The sequence below is a fragment of the Copadichromis virginalis genome, linkage group LG20, assembly GCF_057382275.1.
Source record: "Copadichromis virginalis isolate Kocher_CV1m ecotype Utaka linkage group LG20, C_Virginalis_male_GT1.1, whole genome shotgun sequence".
NCBI classification, from domain to species: domain Eukaryota; kingdom Metazoa; phylum Chordata; class Actinopteri; order Cichliformes; family Cichlidae; genus Copadichromis; species Copadichromis virginalis.
The window spans coordinates 1,093,348-1,120,000 of record NC_140637.1 but is presented as its reverse complement, the minus strand read 5'-3'; the positions used below and the strand labels follow the sequence as shown (position 1 = coordinate 1,120,000).

General features: G+C 42.2%; 1 protein-coding gene across 1 annotated transcript in view; it reads left to right on the top strand.

Moving 5' to 3' along the window:
- camkvl (CaM kinase-like vesicle-associated, like) overlaps positions 1 to 26,341 on the top strand; it is a 45,449-nt gene extending 19,108 nt beyond the window's left edge. Inside the window, exons 2-11 of the mRNA XM_085443591.1 lie at positions 12,617 to 12,723; positions 13,747 to 13,878; positions 14,128 to 14,202; positions 15,094 to 15,232; positions 17,380 to 17,500; positions 19,078 to 19,153; positions 21,599 to 21,735; positions 21,991 to 22,069; positions 22,147 to 22,234; positions 23,763 to 26,341. Of these exons, the coding sequence (XP_085299717.1) occupies positions 12,629 to 12,723; positions 13,747 to 13,878; positions 14,128 to 14,202; positions 15,094 to 15,232; positions 17,380 to 17,500; positions 19,078 to 19,153; positions 21,599 to 21,735; positions 21,991 to 22,069; positions 22,147 to 22,234; positions 23,763 to 25,241 (2,421 nt within the window). The 5' untranslated portion in view covers positions 12,617 to 12,628 and the 3' untranslated portion in view covers positions 25,242 to 26,341. The remainder of the gene's footprint in view (positions 1 to 12,616; positions 12,724 to 13,746; positions 13,879 to 14,127; positions 14,203 to 15,093; positions 15,233 to 17,379; positions 17,501 to 19,077; positions 19,154 to 21,598; positions 21,736 to 21,990; positions 22,070 to 22,146; positions 22,235 to 23,762) is intronic.
- The last annotated feature ends 312 nt before the right edge of the window (positions 26,342 to 26,653 follow it).

Sequence of the window (26,653 nt, the reverse complement as noted above, 5' to 3'; positions counted from 1 at the left end):
TTCCTAGCAGGGAAGCGTGAACATTAAGCGTGTGATTCCACACTGGCATCCATTACTGAAACCCTTAATAAAACATTTTGGCTTGTTGTTGATTTTTCATTTCTGTAATTGCTGTTCTGAGGTTATTGCTCTGACAAAGATACAGACACAGCACAATCAAGAGGAAGCGTTGTATAGTAGCTCCAATTAATAACACACTTGAAGAATGTGTCACACACTTTTATTGTTACGTTGTAAGCTCTGATTAATGCTGGAAAACACAGAAGTTCAACAAGCCACTTGGTCTCAACAGAGACTCTGACTCTGATTTGGTTTTTGTGTCGATGCGTTTTAGTGAGTGCACAAATGTAATAAACTGATGATAAAATGCTTGGTAATGGTTGATGTTTTTCATTTGTGCAGATGTCCTATTGTAGAATCAGAAAATTTACTGACAAAATAAGAGCAGACAAATGGAGCCCACAGCTTCTAAACATTGCTTGTAATGCTCTTGTGTTAATGTCAGGCTGACAGAATTACAATTACAAATCAGTGTTGTCTGAAAGGTCCTTTTCCCTGTGTTCATTATAGTGTAAGGCTGGCAGTTTCCAAGCACTAATCCCCACATGGGTTAGCATTTTTAGACATCTCGACTTCCTGGGAAAGAAATACGAGATTAGTGGGAAAACAAGGCCAGAATTCTCAGAAAAATAATTAAACATTTGACTTGATTTCATACAACCAACACCTGCCCCTGGAAAGAAGGCTATTGCATTTCACTTCTGGTGATGAGTCAGATAGTTACTGATTATTTGGGAAAGTCAAGAATTTCAGTCCATTATAATACCGGTTAAATATACGCCGGTTTAAGCAGCCAAGAAACAGATCTACATTGAGGTGGCTTAGGCATATGACTAGGATGCCTCCTGGATGCCTGATATGTGAGTCGTTCCCATAGGCAGGAGGTTCATGGCAGAACCAGTAGACACTGGAGAGGTTAATTCTTTCAGTTTGCTTGGGAACACCTCACCTCAGTGTTTCCCTGGAATGGCTGGTGGAGGTAATTCTGCTTTAGCAGAAAAAGATGGATGGATGGATAAAATGGTACTATAATGTACACCTATTACAACACACAGTTTAAGGTTCACATATAACTTATACTCGACATCCTTATCAATGACACAAAACCTTAGGTGAACCCTTTAATACAGGGGTGGGCAACTCCAGGCCTCGAGGGCCGGTGTCCTGCAGGTTTTAGATCTTGAGGCCGATCGTGGCTCAAGAGTCGGGCGTTCGTCTTGTAATCGGAAGGTTGCCGGTTCGAGCCCCGGCTTGGACAGTCTCGGTCGTTGTGTCCTTGGGCAAGACACTTCACCCGTTGCCTACTGGTGGTGGTCAGAGGGCCCGGTGGTGCCAGTGCCTGGCAGCCTCGCCTCTGTCAGTGCGCCCCAGGGTGGCTACAATGTAGCTGCCATCACCAGTGTGTGAATGTGTGGATGACTGGATGTGTAAAGCACTTTGGGGTCCTTAGGGACTAGTAAAGCGCTAAATACAAGCCATTTACCATTTACCCTGGGTCAGCACACCTGAATCACATGATTAGTTCATTACCAGGCCTCTGGAGAACTACAAGACATGGTGAGGAGGTCATTTAGCCATTTGAATCAGCTGTGTTGGATCAAGGACACATCTAAAACCTGCAGGACACCGGCCCTGGAGGTCTGGAGTTGCCCACCTTGCTTTAATATTGAAAACCACAGATGAATTTGTCATATCTGCATCTTTGCGAAACAGTATCCAAAGATTAAACACGTAGGATTTTTTGAATGTAGCATTTGTTTTGACCTTGGTCACAGCAAACAGCTGAGCAATCGATTAGGGTAACCAAATGTCAAGCAAAGTACAAGATGCACCACCAAGTTGTTTGCCAGCTAAACTAACAGTTGGTCTGTCAGCTGGTCCTCCGACTTGATCTACACTGAAATGTTTCAACAGCTATCGATGTCCATGAGATCTTTTACAGACATTTGCAGTTCAGAAAAACTGACTCATGCACATAATGTAAATGTTATAATGTTAAAATCCATAGAAAACACGTCACGGCAGCATTTATGCATTCAGCTCAAATCTAGACACGTTACCTTTAAACTTTGTTTACCATATTTCTGAACAGCAGTGATTTTATTAACTCCAGCTCCCAATTTTCCCGTTACCATCAGGCCTTCGGGTTTTCTTTAACAAGATTAGCAACGTTTTTGCATCGTAATACTTGTATTTATATAAAGAGGAAGGCATTAAAACAGACAAGGCAACACAACATGAATAAAACCACAATTTGGAGTGAATGAATAGAGGGCGAGGGAGAGCGAACGGGGGAGGTGGGGGCTCAGGCTTTTGTTGGTATAAATGTATTTTTTACAGTTCCTCTTTTATGAGAGAGAAGAAACTATAAACGTGTAAATGCACCAACATGTTTTATGCAATAGATTTGCATAATATATTCATGAAGTCTACTTTTTCACTTGCTTATGATCCTCTACTCACCTCCCTTTTACTCTGTCTCGCTCTCACTTACTGTCATGTGGAGCTCTGTTGTGATTTTCCATTCCGCTCTGGAGGAAGTGCTCGCTCCTCGTCTGTGTGTGATTTTGTATGCCACAGTATGTGTCCGACTCATGGATGAAGTCAGTTTTTGTCAGAAAGTTACTTACACAAACACACTTGGAAAAAGCTATCACTAACCATCATTCGGTCTGACAGTTGTATAGTTGTATAGGCACAGTGTGTGTGTGTGTGTGTGTGTGTGTGTGTGTGTGTGTGTCTGTGTGTGTGTGTGTGTGTGTGTGTGTGTGTGTGTGTGTGTGTCTGTGCGTGTATGCCTGCAGGTCCTGCCTCAGGCTGCTCTGGTGTCAGAAAGAACAAGCCTGTCATCATTCTGCGTAAGCTACAGGCAAACACACAGACACACACACAGACACACACACACACACACACTTTTGTCAAAAGGTACTCTGTGGCCCCTCTCCCTGAGGATGCACTTACTGTGCAAGACCTGCACAGATGCACTCATCCACTCTCTTAATGAGGGGACAGAAAACAGAGGGCAGACAGTGGGGTGGGGGTTGAAGCTGACAGTATTACTATTACTGACAGAGTCGTAAAACGTTTAGAAACACACATATATGTATAGATATATATATGTGTGTGTGTGTGTGTGTGTGTGTGTGTGTGTGTGTGTGTGTGTGTGTGTGTGTGTGTGTGTGTGTGTGTGCACGCGTTTTATTTGGATTGTACTTTAACACTATCAGAGTGAAGATATTTAGGAAAGAAGGAACATTTCGGCCGGTTCTCATCTGTTCACATTTCAAGTGTCAGGTTAGAATCAGGTTTAGGTTTGAGTGTGATAGTAAAACTTAAGGGCAAGAGCCCAACACATGCATTATGTCAGCAAATGTCTTTACAGAAATAGCAGTAAAAGCGACCGTGTGCAGCAAGATGAATTTGGCTAAATTTCCTATGTCTGCATTTGGAAAGAGGTTCCTGTCTCCGTCTCTCTGGGCCGATGTGATGAATTTTCATCAGTGTGTTTCCTTATTAAGCCTGTTTCTGCCATGCCTCGCAGTCACACAAACACATTAACTGTCTCTCTCCCTCACACACAGGCATCGATACACACACGCACACACACATAGACAGGCCTTAGATGAGAGCCACTCTATGAGAAATGAAGGAATTAGTGCTTATAACAAGCTCGAAGAAGACCCCTTACTGGGAGCGCAGTGGAAGAAACAAATGTAATAGATGTTGATGCGACACAGGAATCATATCCATGCATAACAGCCATTATGTGACATTTAGACACACATAACTCTTCATATTATAAGTTTACTGTCCAAATGTGTATGTGAGTGTGTGTGTGTGTGTGTGTGTGTGTGTATATTTCAGATGATACTCCATTCACCGTCTGTTGTTCATGCTTGTGTGCTACAAGTAAATGTACTACATTTGTTTTTATCAAGCGCTGATAATTGGCCCTTCATCTGCTTCTCTTTCTCATACCTCTCATCCTTCTCTCCTGTGTACGCTGTCATGTCCTCACAACTCTTTTATTTGTCCCACTTTCATGTGGCAGCATCCTGATAAGGTCTGGGACCAACCTCTGCTGTGTGCTCTGCTCAATATGGGGCACACACTTGTCTACTCAGGCAATGAGCCTAGTAGGAATTGGTGGACTAATTTCTGCTTAATGGCATTATATTCTTACTGGGGATGTGCTTTGTGGACCAAAATGACATAAATGGCAATATGAAAGGGCTTATTTCCTAATTGCACCTGATGCAATTCTTACATAATGTTGTGGACTTGATGTGAAGGATTTTTAAACCCCCAAGCGTTCCATGATGAAAAGTCAATTTCAGCCTTGTTTTCTTTTCTCTGTGTTAAGTCAAGTAAATAACAGGAGCTCCTGACTGATCAATAAGGAACAGGCTGCAGCTGTCATGTCTCGTTATACATGGATGAAGAGGCACACGCTGATTTGCACACACAAAAACAAGCACATGAATATCAAGGCGAGGGCAGAAAAAAAACAAAGATATGGTTATTATTTTTAATCGTATTAAAAGTATGAAACACGGAGGTAATGATTTGCTTAATAACCCTCTCAAGGCCTTTTAGGGACTCAGAAAATGACCTCCTGTCACATAATAGGTTTGTTTGTACATTTTAAATATATTTAATCGTCTTACTCTCACACACACCAGTTTGCTCCGTGGTGTTGTGGTCACACGTTCATCTACAAAGCAAAAGATCCCAGTTTGGTCCTGAGGGAGACATGAATCCTTTTGGGGGCACCTGGTGCAAAAATCTGTCAAATCAAACATGTGGAGCTACCTTCAGCGGTGACCCCTTGTGAAAAAGGGAGGGGGGGGGGGGGGGGTCACAACAGGATAGATTTCTTTTCTTTCTCCAAATTCTTCCTGCATATCAGTGGCTGCTGTATCAGTATTAACCTCCGATGTCGCCTCTCCCTATCCCGGCTCCTCCATTTCTCAGCCTGGGTTTGAAATGATCACCTTTACAGGTTGACTAAGTCAAGGATTTGGAAACAATAATGACACAAAAGCTTTCAGGACAAGTGAAAGACTGAGAGAAGAAGTTCTCCAGAGGCCTGGTAATGAACTAATCATGTGATTCAGGTGTGCTGACCCAGGGTAAATGGTAAATGGCTTGTATTTAGCGCTTTACTAGTCCCTAAGGACCCCAAAGCGCTTTACACATCCAGTCATCCACCCATTCACACACACATTCACACAGATGAAATGGTTAAAGTGAAAACATGCTATTCCTGGGCGCCTGTGTTGATGCTGTGAGGTAGGCAGAGTGCATGTCTAACACTAACGAGGGGCCGATATATTCAGCATGCTGCTCTGCCAAGGACAGTTGTAGCGAAGCTCTGAAAAATATACTGTCTCTGCGTATGGAGGCATATGCAACCTGACATGCGAGGCCTGTCATGTTTCGTTCAAGCAAATCTGCTGCTCTCATTCTTCTCCGGAGGCAAACATCGACATACTTGTTAATATTTTCCTTCACAAACACACACACATGCAGACACGTACACTTTGGTGCCGTTTATCTTATTATACTGTGCATCTCCAGTCACCTCTTAACAAAGGCAGTGCAGCATGACTTAATCGAATTGTGTGGATATCAGGATTTGCATTGTGGTGATGAAGATAATGACAATGTTGTCGATTTGCAAGCAGCATCAGTCTGACAGTGACAAGGACACACTGACACAACTAAGCACTTGACTGACAACACAAAAAGCAGCTTCACACAGCAGTGGGTGAAATATTTACATAACATCCATTTGCAATTATTCTCAGCTTTCTAAAACTGGCAGCACATCCAAAGGGAAAGTAGACATAGCGCCTTGTCACACACAGCGCATGCCTACTGCGTTTCTTCGTGTCTGTTATTCTGTTTGTGTTTAGCCCTGAGACAGCGTCGATTTGCCGATAAGAAAGAGACCGTTTGCTTTTTCTCCAGAGAGGCCGACTGAGCCTGTGCCAAGTGGGACAGAATGGCTAAAGACATGAGTGGCGTTAAATAGCAGAATCATAACCTTGACGCCAAGAACCTCTGAAACACTTCCTGTATGAGCCGATAAAAAGCTGTTCTGTTCCATTTTAGCCTAAACACAGCACTTGTGAACAGCCACACAGACACCCACAAACGCAGAGCTGTGCACCGGCAATTTGATTTAGGGGTGCCGAAGATGAAGTGTGATGTCTCGGATAGCTCGGTGCGGCTTCACACCGAAGTGTGCGTGTGCCTGTGTGTGTTAATGGGTGTGCATTTTATAAGAATATAAGGAAAGTACGCAGCAAACTCTGCAGTTGTTACAAGGCTGCCTTTTTTGTTCCCTGCCAGCATTTCCTGAATTCTACATTATTAAGTAATGTCGATGGACTCTTATTTAAAATTTCAAAAGTTCAGCTGAAGTGAGTTAAGATCCATGTAAATCATGTTATTCCCATTTGTGTTACAGTTTTGTTTAATTATAGGAGACTCAGTGCTTATTTTGACCACGTTTGACAGTGTGAGCTGAATTGAGTCTCCTGAGCTCTGCGCTTGTTACGTTTTGTGGTCTAATTAGAGGCAGTATGAAGGGACAGTTAGTTCCTCATCCCTCAGAAACACTGACTTATTTTGTAAGTACTGAAATCATACATTAGTTACTCCCTTCTTATTAAAATGAAAAATATAAAAATACATTTTCCCACCTGTAGGTGCTCAGTCATGTCTCCACCAGAGATGGGCAGTAACGCGTTACTGTAATCCGATTACTTTTTTCAAGTAACGAGTAAAGTAAGGGATTACTATTGCAAAACGGTAATTAGATTACCGTTACTTTCCCGTAGGAACGCTGCGTTACTGCGTTACTAAAACCGTGATTTATTGCGAGAATGTCTCATGACAGTGACGTAAGCGAGTGCGACGTTCGTGACAACAGCTGTGTGCAGATCAACAATGGATCATATATCGAGTGCGGAGAGAGTATGAGCGTGCAGTGTTTAAAGCGTGGAAGTACTGACCTTACTTTGAGTTTGATTCCATAAAAAGTGACAAAAACATTAGTGTCCGCTGTGCGCGGGAAGAAAACTTCTTTTTACACCAACAAAACCCCTAAACAAGCTCAGAGTGCGCAACGACGTAATGGGAAACTCACAGAGAAACTCGCGGATTCTTCCACTGACCGCTGCGGCACACCTGCACCAGGGTAAACCTCCGCCTACCCCACTCCTGCTTTACAGGTGAAAATAGAGCAACAGGACCGCTGAGTCTTTGACTTTATTTATTTTCTGCTGTGTTTTACTTGCATCTATTTGAAAGACTGAGTGTAAAAACAGAGGTTAATATCTGTTATTAACCTCTGTCTCTCTTCCACAGCATTTCTTTTATCCTGTCTTCCTTCTCTCACCCAACCAATCACAGCAGATGGCCCCGCCCCTCCCTGAGCCTGGTTCTGCTGGAGGTTTCTTCCTGTTAAAAGGGAGTTTTTCCTTCCCACTGTTGCCAAAGTGCTTGCTCATAGGGGGTCATATGATTGTTGGGTTTTTCTCTGTATCTATGATGCGCCTTGAGGCAACTTATGTTGTGATTTGGCGCTATATAAATAAAATTGAATTGAATTGAATTGAAAAACAAAAAAATTTATTTTATGTGCTGGAATGTGCAGAAAATAGGTTTAAATGTTCAACTAATTTATTCAAGTCAGAGAATGTTGCATATAATTACATTTTTGCTTGATGCATAAAGTTAAAAGATTAAAACTAATAAAACAAGTAAAAAAAAAAGAGACTTTTCCATTTGATTACATTTTGTATGATGGATTATGTAGAAAAAGTAGAACTGGGCTGAAAGATCTATCGCTTTATCACCTCTTCAGGTTGTAAATTGTGTTTTAAAAAGTAACTAAGTAACTAAGTAATTAATTACTTTTGAAAATAAGTAATCAGTAAAGTAATGGGATTACTTTTGGGGGGAAGTAATCAGTAATTAGTTACTGATTACTTTTTTCAAGTAACTTGACCAACACTGGCCTCCACATAGCGAGTTTGAATCACAGATTGACCATTAGCAACAAAAAAAAAGGCATGACTGAAAAAATCTGGAAATGTTAAAAGGAAACATTTCTTGTGATGCTGAGACTCCCACATCACACAGCAGTCAGACCTGCTGATTCAAAGGCGAACCTGCCACTGAGAGATCAGTGACGGCATCGCTTCCGACCGGTGGCACTGACGTCACATCTTATGAAGACTCTAGAGCGGCTCTTCCTCAACCTCCTCCGACCACAGGTACAACATGCCCAGGACCCACTACAGTTTGCATACAAGGCGGGTGTCGGAGTGGAGGATGCCATCCTGTACCTCCTGCATAGAGCCCACTCACACCTGGATGGGGGAAAAGGCACGGTCAGGATCCTGTTTCTTGACTTTTCCAGTGCCTTTAATACCATCCGGCCCTGTATGCTTCAAGAAAAACTGAACAGGATGGAGGTGGACCCCTGCCTGGTGGCTTGGATCTCCGACTACCTCACCGACAGACCACAGTACGTCAGGCTGAAGGACATCACGTCTGACACAGTGGTCAGCAGCACAGGAGCACCACAGGGAACTGTGCTGTCCCCTCTTCTCTTCACCCTGTACACCTCTGACTTCTGCTACAACTCTGAATTATGCCATATTCAGAAGTTTGCAGACGACACAGCCATCATGGGGTGTATCTGGGATGATCAGGAAGAGGAGTACAGAAGTCTGGTGAGGAACTTTGTCGCATGGAGTCACACAAACCACCTGCAACTCAACACCTCAAAGACTAAGGAACTGGTTGTGGACTTCGGGAGGTCCAGAGAAGGTCCACTGCCGGTTCAGATAGAGGGGGAGGAGGTGGAGGTGGTCAACAAGTACAAGTACCTCGGGCTGTGGGTGGACAATAAACTGGACTGGTCATGCAACACAGAGCACCTGTATAAAAAAGCCCAAAGCCGACTGTACTTCCTCAGGAGGCTGAGGTCTTTTAACATCTGCAGGAAGCTCCTGAGGATGTTTTACCAGTCGGTGGTTGCTGGAGTACTTTTCTATGCTGTGGTGTGCTGGGGGAGCAGCACAGCAAAGAAGGACTCATCCAGGCTGGAGAAACTGATCAGGAGGGCTAGCTCTGTGGTCGGCATGAAGCTGGACACTCTGGTGACAGTGGCAGAGAAAAGGACATTAAAGAAACTGATGGACATTATGGACAATGCTGGGCATCCTCTGCACACGGCCATAAACAACCAGAAGAGTCTGTTCAGTGACAGGTTGCTTCTCCCAAAGACAAGAACTAACAGACTTAAAAACTCCTTTGTCCCACACGCCATCAGACTGTTTAACTCCTCTCTGGAGGGGAGAGGGAGGGGAAACAGGGGGACAAAGGAGGGAACAACTAAGCTGTAGTGCCTCTTCACCTCACTGTGCAATACCTTGTGCAATACTTTTTGTAAATAGTCAACAGTGCAATAGACTCAATACTTGAAATGTGCAATTCACTTGTATTTTTATTTTTTATTCCTATTTATTCTATTTATCCCCTTTGTATATTTTATTTATATTTGTCTCTGTATTTATATATATATATGTGTGTGTGTGTGTGTGTGTGTGTGTGTGTGTGTGTGTGTGTGTGTGTGTGTGTGTGTGTGTGTGTATGTGTGTGTGTGTGTATATATATATATAACAGTTCTGTAACTGTAACTTCGGTCGTTGCTGTGCTTTTTGGAAGTCGAATTTCCCAGAGGAACCCACCCGAGGGATTAATAAAGTTCTATCTTATCTTATCTCTTATCTTAGAAAGGCTGGAATGTTGCACTGCACTTCAATGCTTTCATTTTATCCCTGATATCGTGCTACCTGCAAATCTGTGGCACATATTCAGGCTGGTGGCTGTAAATGTTTCTTACAGAGAGGTTGCCCTGTCATGCCTTCAAGTGCTTTCTGACTCCGGGGACATCCTTTCATACCCTTACCAAACACAGTGAGTCTGACAAAGCCTGTTAACATATACACACATACAGCCACATGTGCCCACACTTACACTCGCAAAGAAACACACTCACCTGTGCAAGCATTTGCACACAGATAGCTGTGAAGCTGTGAGGTTGATAGGTACTCTCAGTCTGCCTCTGCAGTTCTGTGTTTCACACTTTGTTCTGTTCTCATGTACACTATTTTCTCTATCCACCTTTCCACTTAGTCACAGTGCACTTTTCACTTTGCTTTTCTGTTCCCATTATTTCTCACCTTTTCCCTCGTCTTCCATCTTTTCCAGTCCTTCCCTCTCATCTCCATTCTCCTCATATCCTCCATATATCTCCTCCTACTCCTCGTCAACTTCGAGGCTCGCACTGACTCAGTATTCTGCAGGTACGGTGTTTTTATGGCAGTCTGAGAAACATTCTCTGTTGGCACAAGGAGAGAAAAGGTGAGATACACTGTAACTGAAAGAAAGTACCCTGGACTGATTACATCCCTCCAAATGGAAAGCACAGACAGTTATTTAGTGTTCTTTTTAAGGCCATCCACATTTCAAACCCTCTGGGAATTTGTACTTCACACAAAGAAGTGAAGTGCTTCATTTTAAGTTTCAACTAAACCGACACCAACTGTTAAACAAACTGGAGGAAAAGTTTTTAAAAACGTTAATGCCAGTGTAAAGGCAGAAACAGATTTATTTTAATAGTGTGTATAGTGTCTGCAGATGGGGACAGAGCAAGAAAGGGATGGGCTGAAAACGTAGCATCTCAAAGTTCTTGGCAAACCCATTTCCTGACCCTTCTGAAGAATAATACTTGGGGCTTGGCAGCCTTTACTTTATTTCAGCGGGTACACTTTGTTCCCAGAGGGATGGATGTGCTCCATTCATGCCAGCTTCACCTTCACCGTCCTGGACCTTGTCATGGGATTGTTGTTGCGCTTACATAATCTTCTGGCAGTACTGTGCATTTTCACCACTAAATACCTCCCATCTCACCGGGGCATTACACTCACACAAGGATGGACATATGGATGCATACGTACACACAGGCACGCACCCTCCTGCTCAAACCTCTATCTGTACTTGCGACTTACCCGCATCAGCCTTTATACTTGCTCAGGCACACACTTTTATACGCCTGCACATACACACATTGTATCCCAGCACTCTGGATTAGGGGTACAGATTAAAGATTACGGCCAGCACTGGGATTACACAGTACTTTCCTGCCCCTCCTCCATCACAGGACAGACCCACCTCTGGCCCTATCATCTACACTGGTGATGTCATGCACACAAAGAGAAGAGAGAGGATTTTATGTCACTGATATTCATTCCTTAATCCTAAATTAGCACCCACAAAATGCCATTTCTGCTAAGGATTGTCTTCTCTTCTGTTATACATATCTGGCTATTCCTCTCTCTCTCTCTCTCTCTCTCGCTGTTACACAATAAACAATGAAGTCATCTTTACATTACTGGCTCTCTCAATGCAATTACTCACATTAATCAAAGCTCCTTCTCAAATGTCCCATTCCCTCCCTACTGCGTCATTTCCTAACTCAATTGAAGAGACTCGGAGATAGAAACAATAGAAATTATACGACGAATGGGAATAGGTTCGATATTAAGGCTCAGGTAACAGTACGTGATGGAGGAGAAGGACCTTGAGGATGCATGAGTGAAGTTTCCAGGGAATCTGTCTTCTACAGTAGATGGTGTGCTTAAAAGGTGTGGGTGAGGATTGCCTGAGGACTGTGGTGAGATGGTATATCGATTGCTAGATCCTTCATATTCTACCTGGGCGTTTGGAACCTCCTGTGGGGTCACAAGCTATTTTAAGGTAGACATGATAAGAAGATTTTATATATAAATATACAGTATTACATACAGTATGTGCAGTGTTAACAGTATCAGGTGAAAAGACCAGTGCAGTATTATATACAGTATATGCGAGGCTAGCAGCAGGAGTTACGATGAGATAAAAGGGAAGCATTAAAAGTCATTCTGTGTCATATCAAGACTGACAGACTGTGAACAAAAGAAATTATGTCATTAAAATCTAGCGGTGTCAGTCCAGCGATTGGTGAAGAAACCAGCTGCTTCAGGGATGCAGGGACACTGCCCTTTAGAAATAAAGTTTAACTTGAACTTGACAGACGTTGCACTGAATCTGCAGACTTTAGCAGAGTAAAGAGAAGCTTAGTGGGTAGCTTAGGGTCTGTTGACAAGGCTGGCATAAACCAGGCTGCCAGAAGCATCGGCATTCACATTTGTTCTGAAACTGACACGGTTGTATCTGTGGCGCTCCATCGTACTGTATATTTTAAAGACTAATAGTAATGACGCTCCTTCAGTCTCTTCTGACTTCAACAACTGGGAAGCTTTCACAGTGTTTCATCAGTAACTCTGTTCCTCTTTAATACGCTGGTTTTTGCCTCTCCGTTTCCTTTTATCTGTCTGTCACCTGAAGGCATCTTCAGAATAATTTATTTGACCCCAATAGTGAAGTGACTCAAAGACCTTTCTCTTCGTTTTTCATTTTTGTTTCTTTTTAGGTGAATGCCGTCATGCCATTTGGGTGCCTTGCCCTGCGAGATGGGCGAACGTATGACACCATATCTGATGTCACAGACAAGTATGAGTTCGGACAAGTCCTGCGAGCGTGAGTGCTATAAAGCTTTATGCACGGATTTCTTTTCCCTCCTCTCCATTGTAAACATTTCACAGGCACAAGGTTTTCATTCACCTCATGAGTTATTTTCTGAACTGGACAGTTCTCACCACAGCTTTGGTTTGGCATATTAGAAGGTTTCACTGCAGGAATGACAGAAGGTAACAGCGCGATGCTGGTGTGTAACAGACAAATGTGACAAATTTGTCCGTTTTAGCCAATTGTCTCAATATTTTTGATTGTAAAAGTTCAGGAAACACATTGTTCGAAGGCTATTGTTTATTCACTGGATCTATTATTTATTCAAAAAATATTTAGACATATTGCGTAAAACCTCTGAAAATCAGTTTGCTGCTCAACTGGCTGAAAACGAACCATTTTCTTCTGCGCACCCCTTCGAGAAACACGAACTCACACACACACACAGGCAGGCATGCAAACCATACACACAAATACCAATCAGTGTAAAAGGCCATATGGCAACATCAGCATCTGGCCTCAGAGATTTCTGCTCATCTTTTATATAACACACACACGCGTGCATGTACACACACACAAACTTAAAAACACATTAAGTCAGAATTAAGTGCAAAGCTTTTGCTGTAGGCCTGTACATGTGCTTCTTAAAATTGTGTTTATCGCTTTTTCTTTTTCATTCTCATTGTGAAACATTGCAGTTTAATTTTCCATCACGAAGCTTCCCTGAATCCATTTGGGTGAAGTACTGAATGCCCCAAAGGCTCAAAACCTAATGCCGCCCAGCTGATGGGAGCTGTAAGACCCATTTCAACCCTTCTATCCAAAGCTTCACCTCCTAATTAAATTATTTCACTGAGTTTCACCAAAGCAGCCAGTGTACTCTTTGTGCCCCTAATTTGAATATTATTCTGTCTCTCCTGGACCGCGCTCTCATACAAAAAATATCAGAAACTTTCATCCTTCTTCCAGCATTTACTCTTTCTGCTGTTCTCAGTCTGTCTGTCTTTCTGTCCATTTCTTTTTCTTATCGCGTAGGAAGGAGTTCTGCGAGCTGTGCCTGGCAAAGGACAGACAAACAGACAAGGTGTTTGTCTGCAAGAAATTCCTCAAGAAAGATGGCAGGAAAGTCCGCAAGGCTGCCAAGAACGAAATCATGATTCTGAAACTGTACGCAATCAGTTTGTGAACAGATGGATGTATGATTGAGCAATGGAGAAAGGCGGAGAGGAGGAGAAGGAGAGAATGTTTGGATATACTAATTTTCAAGTGAAATGAATTGTGCAATAATTCTTGTTGATATTGTAAGCTGAGATGTGAATTGTGCTTTTTGCTTTATTTAGTCACCTGACAGACTCCTTAGCACCTTACGTTTGCACGTAGCGTCCTACAGCCTGTGACTTCTTTTGCCTCTTCCAGGTTAAACCATCCAAACATCCTTCAGCTGATAGATACGTTTGAGACTCGGAAGGAATATTTCATCATCCAGGAGCTGTGAGCATTTCTTTGAACTTTTCCACCGATTGTCTTTCTCGCGTTAACATCATTGTCAGTATCTGTTTGAGTGTCGTTTTTGTGCATGTGCCGTAACACAAATCCAGCAGCTCGAGGGTAGGAGTTGAGTCTATCCTCTTATTACTGTGTGCTCTGTTGTTCCCCTCAGACACAGGGGAAGGTGTTAGATTTGATGAGATATTTGCTCTTAGTAACACTCAACATTACTCAGTGCTCCTGAAGCACTGCTCTGCTACAAGAGAGTCTCTGTGGAGAGCTTGGGATCGATACACTAGAACTCACCTAATCCACATCACTTGTGACTTGCGCATTTTGATATTTGCAGCTTTATTTGAAAGCAATAATAATGACTGGAGCAGAGTGGACACATTATTTATGCCGTGTTACTGAAACAGAGAAAGACAAACTGCACTTGCAGTCATTTGTGTGTACATCGGGCTATTTATGTGTAGCTCACACATTAGCCCAGGCACCAGACCTCCTGCTGGAAGCATTACATGATAATCATTGTCATCGTTCATCTCAAAATGTAACTAAGTATGTTAGAGTAATGACTAATAGTATCGTTCTTAATTGCTCAGCAGTGCTGGCTCCAGCCTAGCAGAGAAGGTTGTTTATCCTTCGTAAATAAAAGGAAACTGTGCTGCAAAAAGACTGAAAGTGGTTTACAGTGTTTCAAAATAGCCTTTTACATGTCATGGGATTTTTAGTAATACGTGTACTTGTGCCTGTGTGCACGCATGTGTGTGTGTGTGTGTGTGTGTGTGTGTGTGTGTGTGTGTGTGTGTGTGTGTGTGTGTGTGTGTGTGTGTGTGTGTGTGTGTGTGTGTGTGTGTGTGTGTGTGTGTGTGTGTGTGTGACTGCACGCAGTGCCACAGGAGGAGATGTTTTTGACTGGATTCTGGACCAAGGGAACTACACAGAGAGAGACGCTTCCAATGTCATCAGACAAGTCCTGGAGGCTGTGGCATACTTACACTCCCTCAACATAGTTCACAGGAACCTGAAGGTACATGCTGACTGCCTTTCTGTGTCTTATGGCGTGTGTGTGTGTGTGTGTGTGTGTGTGTGTGTGTGTGTGTGTGTGTGTGTAGTGAGTGCCACTACCATAAAAAGATAAAAATAGATTAGTGACTAACTAACTTTGTCGAGTGAGCGCCGTCACACTCCAGAAAGCAATATTAAGTATTTAGTCAGCACAAAATCTTTGGAGACACATAAAAGCATACTTCTGCCATCCCGGTAATGACTGAACGTTTGATAACATTGTTACCACGGGAGTAAACACTGTCTTTATGGCTTGAAACAATCTCTAGTGACAGACACGCATGCAGAGAGATTCATATCTTTAGCGGACATCATCAAACCATTAGGAATGAGCTACAACATCTCGTGGGCTTCAGACTCCCTCTACTGGTAAAAGATGAAATTTTATTTTGCTTAAACCTAGGGGCAGAAATCAGATTATAAACCAATCAAACCAAATCAAAATCGAATAAAAGTGAAATTGAAATAAATGCAGGACTAGAAATGACTTCTTACAGGGAAACCAATACTTGTGTTAGTGTGTTTGGGTTTGGCTTCGTCGTGGTCCAGAAACAACATGATAATTTGTTGCACATATTCCAGCTACATTGCTAAATCTGCTGGTTCATTACATCTTAATTTTGCTTGTCTTGCTAACAGGTTGACTTATCAGTGTTATTGTTCTGACTTAAGCATGCCTGATGTGAAAAAAACTAAATTGCCTCTTAATCTGGCCTAATCCTTCTATTGTGATCATAACACAAACATTCAGGTGAATAGAGCAGCGTTGCTGTGAACTTTTCTTTTATCTAAGGTTCTAGAGAAAGTCTTTTCATCTTAGTGAATATCTTTGTGATGACTGCTCACTGCTAGTGCTGTTAGCTACATTTGGCAGAGTCAACTACTTTATTTTGCTGGACCATCTTGAAACCTAGATTGGGATTAAGGGATCGTCTTTACATTGTTTTCATTCTTACTTATTTAACAAAATCTTCTCTGTGGCCAAAGCTAATACTTGATCCTGTGCAGACCATTTGAATTAGTGTCCCTCGTGGCTCAGTACTAGGACCACTTTTGTCTTCTATATGCATGCTGCCTCTGAGACAGATCCCTCACAGCCACATGCCCCATCACAGCTATTTAGATCACACACAGTTATTTGTCTCTTTGCAATCAAAGGTCTACACACCTCTATAAGTGACATCAAATGATGATTACTCTTGTACTGATGATTTGCACTGGAAGGCTGTCAGTTTTGCCTCGATTAGCCCACTAATGACTTTTAAGTAAATGGCCTTGAGCTATATGATATCAAGGACTTATTAACCCCTTGTGTGTTATTATTACCTTACTGGAACTGTTTTCGACATATCAGGATAACATTTAATGCTACAGTTCCTACAAAATAGAAGTTAAGTCGATTAAAATCATCACCTTTTGGATTGTTAAGAATTTTCACCACTGTTTTGTCTGAAGGTCTTTTAGTTGTGAGATGTTTGAGGGCTCTCTTGCATGCACTGCATGTTTCACATCCCTCCCATCTGAATAGATTTTTCTCCTGAAAAGCTTTCTTTGGTCTACACAAACACACTGCTCCTAAAGGCATCTATCTTCACTGGCAAACTAGTTTTGCTCCAGTACTCATTTTCGACAGGAGAGATTTGTTTCCTGAGCTGCTGATTACATACAAGAGTTACCTGCAGTCATAGTTTCTTGCACGCATGAAGTTTTGTAGTCTCACCTCTTTGAACTTGAATATACTGGAGTTTATGCAGCTGTTAAATTATTTGGAGATCCATTTTCGCAGAAATGTGTAAGCCAACAGTTTTCATGAGACTCACTAAATTTATGACCTCTTTGTGCAAAAAGTACATAAATGTACATTTACCATCGTTCATTGTAAGTTATTGTTCCTGTTAAGTCCAATAGTACAGAGCATAAAGACTGACAGTTCTTTGGATTTGTACAAGAGTTGTTTTGGCAAATTTGATGGACATTCACTTGGTCCTGATCTGTTAAAATACCCACCATCAGATATTTAAACCAGTGGCCCGTTTCTTTGACTCCATGGTGTCATTTAGTACGTGTGAAATTGTGTAGGAATGCTATTTCGTTTCTCATTCTCTGTAGCTGGAAAACCTGATGTACTACACAGAAAACAACCATAACAAAGTAGTTTTGCGAGATTTCTACCTGTCCAGATTTGAGAACGGACCAATCACGGAGCCGTGTGGAACACCGGAATACCTGGGTAAGTAACTCCAGACATCACTTTACAGTGTGTGGCTTTGTTTTGGAACCAAATTTTCTTTTCAGTTTTTCTCCATCTATTATCCTGTTTTGTTTTTTCCCATCTTTGTTTTCTTCTGTTGTGTAAATGTGACTGAGGACTTGTTTTTTTTTTTTTTTCTCGCCTGACCCATTTGGTTCTTTAGCCGTCAGAATTGTTGTCTGAAGACCAACAAGGATACCCAATGGATTTACTTTGCCAAATGGATCATCGTGGCATTGCCGTATTGGTCCATTTGGTCGATCTTTGTTTTTATTATTTATTATATTTTATTTTCAGATGTTACAGACGGGACAGACATGAGTGAGGGATAGGAAAGGGAGAAAGAAAGAGGAAGGAAAAACAGAAGGGGAGAGGGACAGTGAGAAAGGGGGGGAGAAAAAAAATAAAAATCTCCTGGATCACCTGTTGAGAGAAGAATAGAAAACAAACAAAAAAAGACAAAAAAAAAAAGAAACAAAGCAACATACTAAACACAACACCATCGCATTAATCTAGCTAAGTGTAAACAGCAGTAAATACTAAATATTCAATGTTGTTGTGCAGCACGCAGGACAGATGTGCTTCGAAGTAGCAGCCAAGAAAGGTGTAATTTGGGTCTACGAGCAGTGAACACCTGTGTGCATACCTGTGTGGATCAGCGCGCTTGTATTCCAAAGGTTTCTCCATGTAACGATCTGCTAGGGAGTGTGGGGGGGCCACAGCCCCGTCCTCCAGGGTGTGAAGCAGGTATGGAGGAGATCAAAACTCCAGACATCCAGAGGCCCCCAGAACACAAGAAACCATGGAAGACCAACAGAGGGGCAGCCGCGCCACTGTTCCAGTAAGAGCTGAGGAGAGTCCCAGATGAGGGTTCACTCAGCAGCCGCGGAGCAGAAGCCAGGGGGAGTTGCAGTGACGCGCCCGTGAGCTCCGCCGGCCGCCAGCTGTGCCTGAGTGACCGAGCCCCAGGCCGAGAGGCCGGGGGCACCCCACCCCCGAAGGGGCCCGAGCGAGCCCCAGGCTCCAGGCCCCGATAAGCGGCCGCCAAGGAGTGAGCCGGTGTGTACCCGGACGCCCACCCCCAGGTGACTGAGGACTTGTGCTACTGAGCATTCAGAGTTCAACCCCAACAACCAGCCAGTACACCGACAGAAAACATAAGCAGAACTGCAAACAATCAAACTCTTCTATTCTATTCATCTCATTTCATGTGCGCTGTCTCTCCTCTCTGTGTCACTGAGATTTATGTGAGGGCAACTTGAAGTACACGACTGGGCCTTGGCCTGATTCTCTCACCGAAATGCCAGGACAGTTATTCATGATGCTGAACTGAGTAATTACACTAATAAATAAGGGAAGCGAATAGTGGCCCTGGTGGGGAAATGATGCAAACAAATAAAAAGAGGGAATTAAAACTGGAGATAGCCTTCGGAGGTAAGTTGCCCGTGCAGCTTAGAGGCATAAATATGGTGTGAAGGCTTGTAAATAAAATCCTCGGACATTTCTCTGCCTCTTACACACATTCTGTATCTGCTTCATTCATTGCTGTTTCTCAGCTCCTGAAGTGGTGGCTCGTCACCGATATGGCCGTCCTGTGGACTGCTGGGCTGTGGGTGTCATCATGTTCATACTGTGAGTCTCACTGCTAGTTACAAACACTGTGATGTAACACTCACTAGGCTTTAACAGGATTACTTTGTTTGATATATATATATATATATATATATATATATATATATATATATATATATATATATATATATATATATATATATATATTAGGGGTGCAACGATATTCGTATCGATATTGAACCGTTCGATACAGTGCTTTCGGTTCGGTACGCATATGTATCGAACAATACAATTTTTTTCAATTTTTTTTTTTTTTTTTTTTTTTGTGTCCCGTTTGGATCTATAGCCATCAGAATTGTTGTCTTGAGGCCAAGAAAGATGCCAAGAGGATTTATTTTAAGTGGATCATCATATTGGTCCATTTGATTGACCTTTATTATAATTATGAATTTATTTTAATTTCAGTTGCAAACGGGACAGACATGACTGTGGGATAGGACAGGGGGAAAGAAAGAAAGAAAACCAAAGGGGAGAAAAAAAAAAAGAACAATACAAAATTTGTAATTTATTTTATCAACTTTCCTTCTGACGATGCTGTCTGTGTTGAGCGCTCAGTGAATCTGCGTTCGACTACTCCGCCTAGGCTGAGAGTGCAGCCTAGGCGGAGTAGTCGATTCACTGAGCACTCAACACAGACAGCATGGTCAGAAGGAAGACCGCAGGGCAAGCTAGCGAGACAGAAGTGGACCTCCCCACCCTCATTCAGATCTGGCGTTTGGAATTATTTTGGTTTTCATGTGACGTATGACCCTGAAGGTAAGCGAGTCATGCACTAAAGTAAAACAGTATGTTGGATGTGCCATGCAATGCTCAATTACATGGGTGGGAGCTAGTGTGTTAGCGCAGTTAGCTCGTTAACGTGCTGGCCGTCTAGCCCCTCTGTATAGGGTAGCTCGTTAACGGAGATTTGCCGTGTTGTGGCGTTAAGGTTATTTCAACGAGATTAACCTGAAAGCACTAGTGGGAACACAACGAATATGACTGCACATTTACACCGACATCATCCTAGTGCAAAGACAAAAACAACAAGCATGCATGCTACAAACTTTAGCCGAGTCATTTAGACAGCTGTTAGCACAGGATTCTCCTTATGGAGACCTGATATGTTTAATATGCTGCTGAGAATATAGCCCAGAAGAAGCGGATAGTATAGCTTTTATTTTGGAAAGAGACATTTCTCTGTAATAAACTCTCTTTTCCAAAGATGAGTGATTCCTCAATCAGATACAGGGCTCGCAATATCGCTAGCCTGACGTCCCAGGGCTATCTCTCCCCTGCCTGTCGGGCTATTGTAGGAAGGAAAAATATATGTCAATGCTTTTGCATTCTTTCAGAAATGTAGCTGGGTAATTATGTCATTGGCATCGGTGAGCCACTGTCAATATGTGACATATTGAAGTCGCGTTTGAATTTGCGCTTGTTTTTTTGCTTTCACTTTGCAATCGCGCGAACTGTGTATAGAGAGCGACAGCACTGATCTGTGAGTGATGATAATTTGTGCACCAATTCCTCTGACATCGTCTTATTAATCGTTAGCTTACTATGCAAACATGACAAGTGAAATCTCCCGCAGCTTAAACATGTGAGAGGTTGATCGCGCAGAGAATCGCTGAGCTTATGTGAGTGCGGCAGGATATATATTTCACTACGATGACCTGGATGACTGAGAACCTTCACAGACAGATATATATTTTAGTTCTGCTGAGCCAAATAAGACAGGTCAGGGTGAAGAAGTGAGAGCCAAAGAAAAGCTTACCACAAAACGGAGAAGTTATGACAAATCAGACTATAAGGCAAAAAGAAAGTGCAGCTTTATGGTTTCATGGACAAAAGAATTTCTGTGGCTGCAATATGACGAGCTAAAAAACAACACGCACAAGGGTTAGGGTTAAATTTAAAAACTGTACTTTTGTGTTAAAATATATATTTATAATTTTAATAAATGACAAATTAAAAAGGCATGAACATTTTTTTTGTATCGAAAAAATATCGAACCGTGACACCAAAGTACCGAACCGTGAATTTTGTGTATCGTTGCACCCCTAATATATATATATATATATATATATATATATATATATATATATATATATATATATATATATATATCAAATTCAAATTTTATTTGTCACGTACACAGTCATACACAGTACGATATGTAGTGAAATGCTTGGACAACTGCTCGTGACCTAAAGAGAACAAAAAAGTAAAAAAAGGCTATGAATAAGATAGGAAATAAATATGAAAAATTAAAAAGGGTAAATTTAACTAGGAAGGAATAAAATATAAATTAAGGTTAAAAATGAAATAACTGTACAACACAAATTAGAATGAAGGGTAAATTTAACTGGGAAGAATATATATATATAAGGTCTGTCCATGGGATAGTTACACTTCTTCTGTCTCTTTCTGTGTTTTTTTGGTTGGTTTTTTGTTTTTTCGCAGCTTGTCGGGTAACCCTCCCTTTTACGATGAAACCGAGGAAGAAAACACCGATCTGCATAATCGCATCATTTTCTGCCGGATTGTTGCTGGGGATTTTGAGTTTGATTCTCCTTACTGGGATGACATTTCACCTGCAGGTATACAACTCCACCACATGGTGGCAGTGGATACTTCACTTTCTTTCTTAATACGACAGTTTATCAGTAAACTTCATTTAGAGCATCAGTAGGTAAAACATTTTGTGGCACTTTTTTATCAAAATTGCCATGGTCATGAAATATTTTGCAGAGCAAAACTGAAAACAGCACAGAATGTTTTAACGTTTTCGCTTTTTAAAGACTGCATATATGATTTCTTAAGATGCCTCGTTTGCCTTTTCATTGCTCTTTCAGCTAAGGAGCTTGTCTGTCGCCTGATGGAAGTGGACCAGATGTTGAGAATCACAGCGCAAGATGCGCTTTTCCATGAGTGGTAATCATGTGTACATGCTGACAATAGCAACAGGAATCTTGGCACACAGCTACATTTACTTGTATGTTGTGTCTCAGGATTGCAGGGAACGGTGCATCAGAAAAGAACCTGAAGGATGGCGTGTGTGCCCAGTTTGAAAAGAACTTTGCAAAGGCCAAATGGCGGGTATGTATTCACTCCTGCTCTGTAAATGTGAGATTAAATGAAGTTGGAAATAATAGCAGCAGAGGCATATTGGAGGAGAAACCAGGTGAAGACCAGGGTGTTAATGTGCTTTTAGCTCCTAACACAACTCAGCAGAGGTATGTTTAAAGTCTGTGAATGACATGGTGGAACTGATAAGGCGATCCAGGGATGAGACTGGTGAAGACAAAGAAGGAAAATGGTGGCAATGCTAACCTAACAGCTTAAGTAACAGCAACAATCCTCTTCTCTCTTTCTCCATGTGGTTCCCAGGAATTAAAGGTATTGTTTTTCATTCTGAAGGACAGTGGAAGGGCAGAGCATGGGGAGAAGCTCACATTTAGTCCAGAATGACTCGATAACACGTCTCTCTGATAGCCAAATATGCTTTTAAATTAAAAAGAGGTTTTTATCAGAAGCTATCTCTATAAAAATCAGTTTGGAAAAAAGGTTATATTAAATGTTAAACCCAAGTCAGCTTTGAGATGTATTGATCATGTCAGGGGCCGTTGAAACTCTTCCCAAGCTCTGTTCCTGCCCACTGTCACTCTGCCTGTCCCAGAAGAGATCCATCCACTCTGCCCCACTTTTGTCATTGGATTACACCCAGATGTTCAAAGTGGCCTGCTCTACTCCTTTCCTTCTCCTCATCTGCACTGGTTTATGAATCCAGATCTATAAATGTGAGATAAGCAGCAGAGAAGCAAGGTTTTTTTTTCTTCACTACGTTTGTAGTATTTAAATTAGTGTAGATAAGGAGAGGGTCAAATGGAAAGGACATAAGGGTTCTTAGCCACTGTGAACTTATGAACTGCCGTGATTTATACTGTAAGGCCCTCTGGCATTCCTCTTACGTGAATCCTGGCCCATTGTCCCATACTGTTGTTACATTTAAATCATTTTTGAAGCAATACAAAGAAATCTCAGTTAAGAGATATTGTTCTCAGTAGCATTTTTGTGTCCTAGTGGCTTTTCACTTCCAGAGAATTCAAGGGAATTCGTTTCCCTGGTTTATTAGCAGTTATTAAGCTCACACGTTCCCCCCTGACTCCTTCAGTGTTTGTAGAGCAGAAGGAATCAGATCGGTGTAACATTTATAAGAAGGGGATTTATACACATTTGCTTGATTACTTTTTCCAGTCAGCAAGCACTCAAGGAGTTTCTTGGGGAGGGTGAGACTTGAGATTGATTTAAACCAGGGCACAATATGTCATAGCCTTCTGGAAGTAAACAACCGGCACTAATCTTCCTTCATGTCACACAAATCATATCTCAGCTCTTAGTACGAAGTTGCAAAAATCATGGTGTGTTGACAGGCTTTTTTCTCAAATGCTTGTACTTGAAGCTTATTTTTTAAGCTTTTCCATAACTATGTTATCAAAGTATTTTTTTATTAGCAGGGGGGGAAGAGGAAGTATATTTTAACGAAAATGAAATGTACTGCAAATCTAATTCTTTACATCCTAACCATCCTTCTCTTGTTTTTCTTCTACTTCTGTCTGTTTCGCAGAAAGCAATCCGTGTCACCACCTTCATGCAACGCCTGAAGAATTCAGAAGCATTGATTGATAGCTCTGCTGAGGTTCAGGGCAGTGAGGAGGCAGGGGATGGTGAAGGGGGTGCTTCGCAGGGAACAAGTGATGAGGGAGAGAAAGGGATGAGTGATGGTGGGGTAACATCAAGTAGTGTGTCTTTAGAAGTTACTATTGAGAGTATGCCCTCTGGGATGGACCAGAGTAAAGAGACAGTTAAGGCTGGAGAAAAACAAGAGGAGGTAAAGATGCATATAGGCCCATCTGTAGGAACTTTGCCATCAGGTGTAGAGGACCTTTTCTGTCAACCAAATGCAGTCCCCAACTGTACCCAGGAACAGCCTGACAAGGTTGGTGCAAAGAAAGGCGCAGGTGACGGAACCAGGAAAATGGCTGCAAATTTGGGCCAAAATAAAGCTGTCCCAGAATTCAAACAGACGCCTGCGGTGAGCCCTGAGGCCTCAAAGCTATTAGACAGCACTTCGGGCATTAATCTTGACAAAAAACACATATCGTCCTCCCCCGACCCCAGCAGCAAACGTAAAATGGCTGCAACACTTCATGCACCTTCACACACAGCATCCGCTGCTGCATCAGCCTCACCGCTGAAGAGACCAGTCACACAAAGCGAGCAAAAGGATGAGACTGACGGAAGTTGGTGTCAGACACAAGTACCTGAAGCGGTGGCTGAGAAGTCTGTGGTGGCGCCAGTTACTCCAGCAGTGGGGCCAGGTACAGGGGTGGATGGAGGACTAGAAGTTAGGCTCAGGGGCAATGAGAGTCCAGTAGATAGGCAGGACACGAATGCCAGAAGAACAGATAGATACAGCGCTGAGTTTAGTATACCAAGAGCAGGTGCTACACCGGGACAGGCTTGCTATGCAGTTGGAAGCTCTGCTAGCTTGGGCCGTCATGCCACACCATACAATCCAGAGGTTGGGGCTATGGGGATGGCTGGGAGCTATGGGAGTCCATACAGTTCCCTGTATACGAGTGGAGGAGGTGTAGGGAGGTATGGAACTGGGCTACAGCACAGTGGGGGGACTTCAAGCGATTGGCAAATGGACAGTGTGATCGAGCAGATAGAAAAGCAAATGGCTGCTGTGCTGGAGAAGATCGAGGGAGACATGCCATCGCTCCTAGAGCAAATCAGTGACTGTCCTGCTGAGCAACCTCGAGCTCGGAGCACACACGCTTCTCCCGCCACCTCTCGTGCACGCCCCTCACAGCGGTCCACATCTGCAACCACCGGCACCCCACCACCACTTCCTACCTCTCCCAGACCTGTGCTGCCATCTCTTCCTCACATTAGCATTCCTCCTCCTGCCTATCCCCCACCATCTCCACCCACAGAAGCCTCACCCCAGGCGCTGGGAGAGCAGGAAGACAGAGATGGACAGGCGGCTCCTGCTCATTCCAGCCAGTCACCAAGACCTGGGATAGGCAGGGGACTATGAGGCAGGTGTGCATGATGCAATACACAAAGGGAAAAATACCTGGAACACTGTATTCATAGTTAAACTTAAGGATTTAATGACTGTCTCACCCAGAAGGACTGCCTAATTGTGTTCAAAAAGAGAAGTTATTACACTGTTGTTTGGTTTGGCTGCATATACCAGATGATCCTACCCCCCTCTGACATTCCAAACACTTTCGTCACTGGAGTCTAGAGGGATTAGAGTACAATATATCTCTGTACGACAGCTTCACAGATCAAGATCTTAAAAGTTGGTTATGCTAAATCCAGATTGTGTGCCTAAATGTTTACCACACAACCACCTCATATGGAAATCCAAGCACTCAACAAATTTGAAAATTATGAAGCTGCACAAATAAGAATGGCAAAATCCTCAACTAACAGTGAAAGAAAAGCTCTAAATAAAGTATTGTCCCCTAAAAACTGTAAATAAACAGAATCAAACTAGGTTCCTAAGTCATATTTTTCTTCCATGGTGTGAACTTCCTCATATCCAAAGTGACATTTACTTTTTTTCCTTTTTGCTCAAAGCAGATTGTCCCATGATTTTTTTTCAGTTACTATGTATTTATGTGGCTAGTTATTCTGTTGTGATGGTTGGTGTCACAAAGTTGTACAGAAATATGTGAAACTGATCTGATAAAGCCATTCCCCTGGTTGCAGGAAATTATAATTTGTTTTATTAAACGGTATATTTAAACTTAAACTGTCACTTAGACTTATGAGTTGTTCCACATCTGCCGGAGAGCTGGGGGAAATATACTGTATAAAGGCTTTGCAATAACACAGTAACACTTACATTTTCTCTCCTTTTTTCCCCAAACATTTCCAGATAGTTTGTTTTCATTTGCTCCAGTTTTGTCAGCACATTCATTTGGTACCGTTAACTGGACAGTCCTGCCTATTTTATCCTTTTCATCATAAAACTGTTCTGACTTTTGTTCTGCTATTGGGTGTATGTAATACCAGATTCTGTGCTTTTCTCCTGAACAAGTCTAGATCTCCACTATTCTGTCCCTATGTAAAATGTGCACTGTTTGCAAGTCTTTCAATAAAAGTAAGTCAGTAAATACATGCATATATATTGAGTTGTTTAAAATCATTTGATCACTCTTCAAAAAAAACATTTTAGAATTACAGCCGAGTTTTGTTTTGTTTTTTACGTGCTTAATCAACATTTATCCAAAAGGCACATTTCTGACAGGCATTCTATTATGTTATCCTATGTGCCTACAAGTCCCATAAGGCACTGCGTGAACTTCGGTTTAGTCCATGCTTGTAAGGGTACGGGGGTGGAAAAAGTAGTCTTGTTTCTAAATAAACAACTAAACCACAAAGCAGTGTAATATTCAGTACGCTTTATCTTCTAGATGGGATGTGTGAGCGTTAACG